This window comes from Benincasa hispida, chromosome 9 (genome assembly GCF_009727055.1).
Source record: "Benincasa hispida cultivar B227 chromosome 9, ASM972705v1, whole genome shotgun sequence".
NCBI classification, from domain to species: domain Eukaryota; kingdom Viridiplantae; phylum Streptophyta; class Magnoliopsida; order Cucurbitales; family Cucurbitaceae; genus Benincasa; species Benincasa hispida.
Genome location: NC_052357.1, coordinates 67,696,891 through 67,704,169, shown reverse-complemented (window position 1 = coordinate 67,704,169; position 7,279 = coordinate 67,696,891). Strand labels below are relative to the sequence as shown.

General features: G+C 28.3%; 1 protein-coding gene across 1 annotated transcript; it reads left to right on the top strand.

Moving 5' to 3' along the window:
• The first annotated feature begins 229 nt into the window (after positions 1-229).
• On the top strand, positions 230-5,743 carry LOC120086128 (protein ECERIFERUM 2). Its single transcript, XM_039042588.1, has 2 exons — positions 230-808; positions 4,666-5,743. Exons 1-2 carry the CDS (start codon positions 362-364, stop codon positions 5,530-5,532), a joined length of 1,314 nt encoding a protein of 437 aa, XP_038898516.1. The 5' UTR covers positions 230-361; the 3' UTR covers positions 5,533-5,743.
• The last annotated feature ends 1,536 nt before the right edge of the window (positions 5,744-7,279 follow it).

Sequence of the window (7,279 nt, the reverse complement as noted above, 5' to 3'; positions counted from 1 at the left end):
TTGAAAAAAAACTTTTTCCAAATGTATTATATTAAAGAAGGGATGAAAAATAGAATCTCTAATCTCGAGATTGATAGCACCACGATAGATTGATAGTACAAGCAAGGTGACGATGGAGCTACACTCATTGGGACTAAATCTTTTTAACTTTATAATAATTTCCATCAATAATTTGCGTATGGATTTCAAACTGTTTCGTTCATTAAAAGCGCTCTTTAATGGCTTCTCCCAACTGCAAGGACACGAAACTCCTTCACCACACCACAAATCTCCGCCATTCTAACCAACTCTTCTTCTATAAATTCAACTTCTCTCCATTTCCGATTCCATCCCTCTCTGTTTTCCGTCACGGCGGCGCAATATGGACGATGGCAGTAAAAACACTCTAATTTCCGAGTTAAAATTTTCGTCGGTGGTTCCGGCAAAGGCGACCGGCGATAACAAGGTCAAGGAACTGACGGCGATCGATCTGGCGATGAAACTTCATTACATTAGAGGAGTTTATTTCTTCAGAGCGAGTGAAGAGGTGAGAAATTTGACGATTTATGACCTAAAAAAACCTCTGTTCCAATTGTTGGAGCTGTACTACGTCGTTTCGGGGAGGATTCGAAGGAGGATTGAAGATGAAGATCGACCGTTTATCAAATGTAATGATAGTGGAGTGAGAATCGTTGAAGCAGATTGTGAAAAAACTATTGAAGAATGGCTTTCGATCGGAGATGATAAAATTTCGCATCGAGATGATTGTTTAGTTCACTCTCAAGCCATTGGTCCCGATCTTGGATTCTCCCCTCTTGCTTTCATCCAGGTATGTACTTTCATATGGTCAATTCGTTATCATAGCATTTTTTTAATCCTTCAAAATTGGTTTTAATTATAGAAAAATACATTTAAAAGTGAATATTAAAGGTTTAAACCTTATTCCGTTTTTTAAATTTTGAATCTTATTCTATTTTGATCCATAAACTTTAAAAAATAAGTGTTTTAGTACTTAAATTTTGTTTATTTTGAAAAAAATTTCATATATAAAAAATGTCAAACTATTTAAAAAATAGTTAAAAAAAAAAATCGATAAACTTCTATCATCGTCTATGAGTGATGAAGCCTCTATGAAAAAAGATTAAAATTTTGTTATGTTTTGTGTAAATAGTTTCTTTTATTTTTCTATTTTTGAAAATCTCTCTTATTTTGGTCCCTACGATTAAGATTTTGTTAACTATTTGATAAAATTGCATCTAACATGTATTGAGCAAAATGAAACATAGATTTTTTTAGCGTTACTAACTTATTTGGCAGTTTAATCATCTAAAAATACAAGTCAACTCATCATTTTATTTAAGAATTAATAAAATTTTAATAGCGGAGACTATAACATACACTTTTAAAATACTAAAATACAACCAACTTCAAAGTTTAGGACCAAAATAGAATTTAACTAATATTAAATTAAGGTTAAAATATCATTTTGGTCTCTATATTCTATTCAATTTTAGTTCTTGTATTTTTAAATGTCCAATTTTTTTTTTTTCACTATTTTCATTTTTATTAGTATTTTTACTATAAATTTTGAAAATACATTCACATATATCGTGTTTCTTTGCAAGAAAATTATTATTATTTAATCAATTTTTAATAAAAATTAACTTCAAGAGACTAAATTTAATATTTAAAAATTAGACATTTGAAAGTATAGAGACTAAAATTAAACCGGCTTGAAAATGGTATTTTAATCTTAAATTAATTTATATGATTAAAAGTGTGTTTGATGTTATTTTGATCGTGAAAAAAGTCAAAATTACTCTTATGCATTAATCTACCGTTTTTGCATCTTTTTTTAAGTATAATAGTTAAATTTTTAACTAAATTAAAATAATAATAATAAAAGCTGTTATATTTTATTTTTAATTTTTAGCTTAATTTTTTAAATCATTGATAAAAAAAACAGATTAACAAATAAAAAAATAAATAAAAATGAAAGTAATGTCTATAAATTTAATTATAAAAAATCAAAATCCAAAGATTAATAAAGGGCCTAAAAAATTATAACTATAGCAAGCCTTTAATAAAGTCTTAGATTAATTAATGATAACTTTGCATCTACAACCCTCGAGTGAATAATTAATGGAGATGCCGTTGGAGTTAATTTCATAAACGATTGAATAAATTCATTTTTTTGGGGGGGGAAAAAGGTCAATTATGGATGTGACGGCGTGAATTATATGAGCCGTCGACCATGCAAAAGTTGTGAAAATATCACGTGATTATTTTTTTTACTTTATTTATATTTATATTTATATTTATTATTATTTTTTATTTTGTGCTCGAGTTACAAAATCTCATAATAAAGAAAGTTAGGACCAACAACTACCCTACACTAGAAAATGAGATTTCACCCCTTACCTTATTCATGTCCTCTCGTGTCGTGTCGATACATTTAGAGTCCAACATAGATATCAACGACTTAAGTTTAAAGATAAAAACAACTTTAGATAACTCTTATATTTATTTAAATATTAGTCAATATAAAAAAACATCGATATTCTAATTGTCTTCTGATGTAAGATTTATATTTTTAAGGATTTACGTCGATTTAGTCTTTAAATTTTAAAATGGAAGTTTTACAATATAATTTAAGGTCTCTTATTTAGTAACTATTTTGTTTTTAGTTTTCAAATTTTTAAATCTATATACTTGTGTTCTCCTGATTTCTTTGTCATGTTTATATATATTTTTAAAATTAAAGAAATATTTGAATTTTTCTTAAATTCTTTTTAAAATGTAACCCGAACAAGCCAGACTACCCAACCCAAAATGTAAGGGTTGGGTTGGATTAGTTTTGTTCTTAGGTTGAGTTATGGGTTTAATTTTTCTATTTTTATTGAGTTGGGTTGGGTTGTGGGTTAACTAAAAAAAATGGGTTGACCCAACCCAATCCGAATTTTGTACATATATATATATATATTCCTCTTTGTATAAAGTTTGATTTTTTTTGTATTGATTAATTTTTGAATTTTTAATATTTTTCTTTTAAAATTGTTAAGATATTTGTCTTTGTTTAAAGTTTACAATAAATATCATAGATTTTTGGTATTTAGCATCTTAATTTTATGAGATTTTAATTATTAGTCACGTGTTTTATATAAATTTACATATTTTTCATTAAAAAAAAAAAGTCATAACTCAACAACCCAACCCAACCCTTAAAATTCGAGTTGGGTTGGGTTGGATTGGAAACTTTATTTGGATCATTTGGGTTGTCAATCAAACCAATCCCGATTTTCGAGTTGGTCCAAAAAATACCCTCAACCCAACCCATGTACACCCCTAGATAGACATTGATAGATTTCTATTAACTTTTATCAAATAAGGTTAAAATCTACTATTTTATATAAATATATATTTTTTTAATTTTTCTATTTTTGAAAATCTCCTCAAAATAATGTAATAATCGTAATGAAGTTGCCATTTGAAATAATTTAATTGATATTCTATTTTTCTTCTAGGACCGGTAATTATGAATGTGACAACATGAGCTATATGAACCATGCTATATATGGGACATTGTTTATTTATTCGTTTAATGACAACGTTCTTGACGCCATCGGTTCATCTTTAATGTCAGCGTTGGAGCAATTTTCTCCACCTATCGTTAAAAGTTGTTGAAATCTCACGTGACATATTTGGATTTTATTATTATTATTTTAATATTAGTGTATTTATAACTAACATAGAGTCCTTCTAAGTCCTACATCCTTCTAAGACCAATTCAGAATAAAAATAAAATCAAGCTTAAAATTCTATTATGGTTCTATTCTTTTGGAATTTGCCTAATTTTAATACACACATTTTTAAATCTCCAATTTTAAATATCATATTTTCAATACATCTACAACTTAGTCCTTACTTCAATTTTATTATCGATTTTTTTAGCAAAATATGTGTTTATTATCTATTAGAATTTTCAATATAAAAATAACTTTTTATTATTTTAGAGTTCGTTCAATATCAGTCTTTATATTTTCAAGTGTTTAATTTTATCTCCGATAGATTTAATCAACCTTAAATTAGTAATTAAAAGTTAAGTTGGGTTGAAATTTGATAAATAATAATATTTTTTATGCATGAAAAAATATGATATGTAAATAGTAATTTTTTTAAATAACAAAACTACTTGAAATATTTTTAAGTATAACAAAATATTATTGTCTATTAGTAACAAAACATTAATAGAAATCTAAATAAGTTGGCTATTTTTTTATGATTAGAAAGAGTCCATATAGAAATATGTTTTCAAAAATGTATATGAAATATAGAAATATCTAATTAAAATTATCTTAAAACAAAAAAAAAACAATTAATTAACTGTAAAAATTTAAGTTAAGATTTATTAAAAGTACACAAACTAAAATTTAAAATTTAAAAGTAAAAAATTAAATTGAACAAATTTCAAATATAACTACCAGATAATATTTTAATCTATTTATTAAAAAAAGGGTCTTTTTTTTAAAAGAAACCAATATTGTAGAAAAAAATTGAAATCAAACCAATATTCAGTTTATATTTTTTGGGGAACCTGACATGTTACAAAAGAAAGAAAGAAAAATAGTAAAAAGTGACCGCTCATTTTATGTATATTGAAGAAGAAAATGACTTGCCTGCACGCAGCTGACTCGGTTCAAGTGCGGCGGACTCTCCGTGGGTCTTAGTTGGACTCACGTTCTCGGCGATATCTTCTCCGCCTCCACCTTCATCAACGTATGGGGTTACATCATGAACAACCGCCCCGCCGACCATCTCCTTCCGGCTCCGGCTGCCCTTACCCGACCATCCAGATCAACCAGACTGTCCACACCGCCGGTCAAGAGGCTCGACCCAACCGGAGACCTCTGGATCGGGTCAAGCGACTGCAAAATGGCGACGCGGTCGTTTCGAATCACGGCGGAGCAATTGGATCGGATCTTGGGCGTCTTCGGCCGGAATCGAGCGGTGAACTTCTCAACATTCGAAGCTATTGCTGCGATCTTCTGGAAATTTCTGTCGAAAATACGGCTTGAGGATTCGAATTCGAGGACGATCTCGATCTATTCGACAAAATTCCCTAACAGAGAGGGCGAAATTCCGAGGAACGGAATGGAAATGAGCGGCGTCGAGGCCGAATTTCCTGTCGCCGGAGCGGCGGAAGGGGAATTAGCGGAGATGATTGTGAAGAAGAAAATTGATGAGGGCGGAGAAATCGGGGGGTTGGTGGAGAAAGAAAGGGATGAATCGGATTTCATAGCGTATGGAGCGAGATTGACGTTCGTTGATTTGGAAGAAGCGAATATCTACGGCTTCGAATTGGAAGGGCAGAAGCCAGTTCATGTGAATTATGAAATTGGGGGAGTTGGTGAAAATGGCGTCGTTTTGGTACTTCCAGGACCGCCGTGTGGTGACGGAAGAGACGGCGGTGGCCTGACGGTGACGGTTATCTTGCCGGAGAAAGAGCTGCCGGATCTAATCGATGAACTGCAGAAGCAATGGGGGATTGTTTGAAATCAAAGTGGACTTCTGGAAATTTTGTTAAAAGTAAAGAAAATCAAGAGATGAATTTCGTATTGAAGAAATAAATTAAGTAAAGTTTTTGTGATTAAAATTGTAATTTAAATCAGCATTGTTGATTGAACTCCCATAATATTTGTCCATTATGTATATTGTAAAAATATGTTGATTCAAACAAGCTTTTATTATTACTTTTTGGTTAAAATACGATTTTAGTCAAATATTTTTAAAATTTCTTCAATTTTAGTCTTCGTAAATATTGAAAAGATATTCACTTATTATATTCTATAATTATTATCACTATTATTATTATTATGTAGCAAGGACATAACAATAGCCCAACACATTCTGCCAACTAGTCCTGAGCTTTCTGGTCAAGGAATAGGAGTATGAAAATTATTATTATTCTTTAGCTATTTTGAATAAAAATTAATTTTGATGAACAATTATTAAAAGTATCTACACTAAAATTGAACAAATCAAATAAATAAAACATAATCATTTTTATTACTTATTTGAATTATTAACATTTAAGTCTTTCAAGATGTATTTGACGTAGAAAATTGAATTAAGTTGGTAACAATTGTTTTTATTTGAGTACAAAGTCGAGCTTGTTGTATTTAGGATACAATATTAGTTGAGTTGGTTTAAATTATGGATACCTAATGTAGTTTTTTTTATAATTTATCTAAAACAATGATTTTTTTTAATACAAAATACTTTGTATTTGAAGTAAGATGTTACAAATGAAGAAACAAATTGATATTTATGTGCTAGCAACTCAATAACTTTAAAAAATACAAAATAAATCAAATAAATACAAAATTGAAACAGTTGTCAAATTGTTACTCAAAGGAGTTATTATTTGACAAAAATCAAACATCACTCATTTAAATTGAATAAACTACAAATTTAACTTTCATACATATGAAATTTGTACATGAAACTTCACCTTAATTTGACGTTTCAATCAAATTTGAAAGTTTCTTATTTTAAATTTAATTTACATAATTAAATTCATTTATTTATGTTTTAATATTCAAATGATGCACTTTCTTTCACTATAAAATACACAATCACTTAGGTAGAATTAACATCCATTCAAATTGACTAGATAAACAAATATTATTCAAAAAGTTATTATTATTTAAATCTTTTGATAAAAATTATTTAAATTTTAAAGTGTTTCGAGAGACATTTTGAGTCCAAATCCTTCCATTTTTTTTTCTCCTAGAAGTAAAAGGTTTTTTCTTTTAGGAATACTATAGAATTTTAACTCATTTTAGAAAAGATGAAATACTAATTTTTTAATTTATGTTTTTTTTAGTGACTTTCTTTTTTCAAAAAATTACATTGGACATTTTAATAAAATTGAGATGTCCATTTGATATCGATGTTTAAACTTCCTATAGGAGGCGCATAAATTTAAATAACAACATTTCTTTAAAATTAAATTTAAAATACTTTTTTGAAAATTAAATGATCAAATGACCATAAACTAAACATTGTAATAACTATATCTCAAAATAACGTGAATTAAAATTCGCATTAAAAACTCATTTTTAAAATCTCTACCCAATAACCAATCTAATTTAATTCAATCAAAATTTAAAATCCCAAGCATTAATATATGATATAAACCTTTAACTCGAAAAGAGGCATTGTCTCTTATATTATTGGTGTGTCAAATTATTATAGGTTTTATAACGGATAGAGATGGAGGGGACAAGAGAAAAATAAA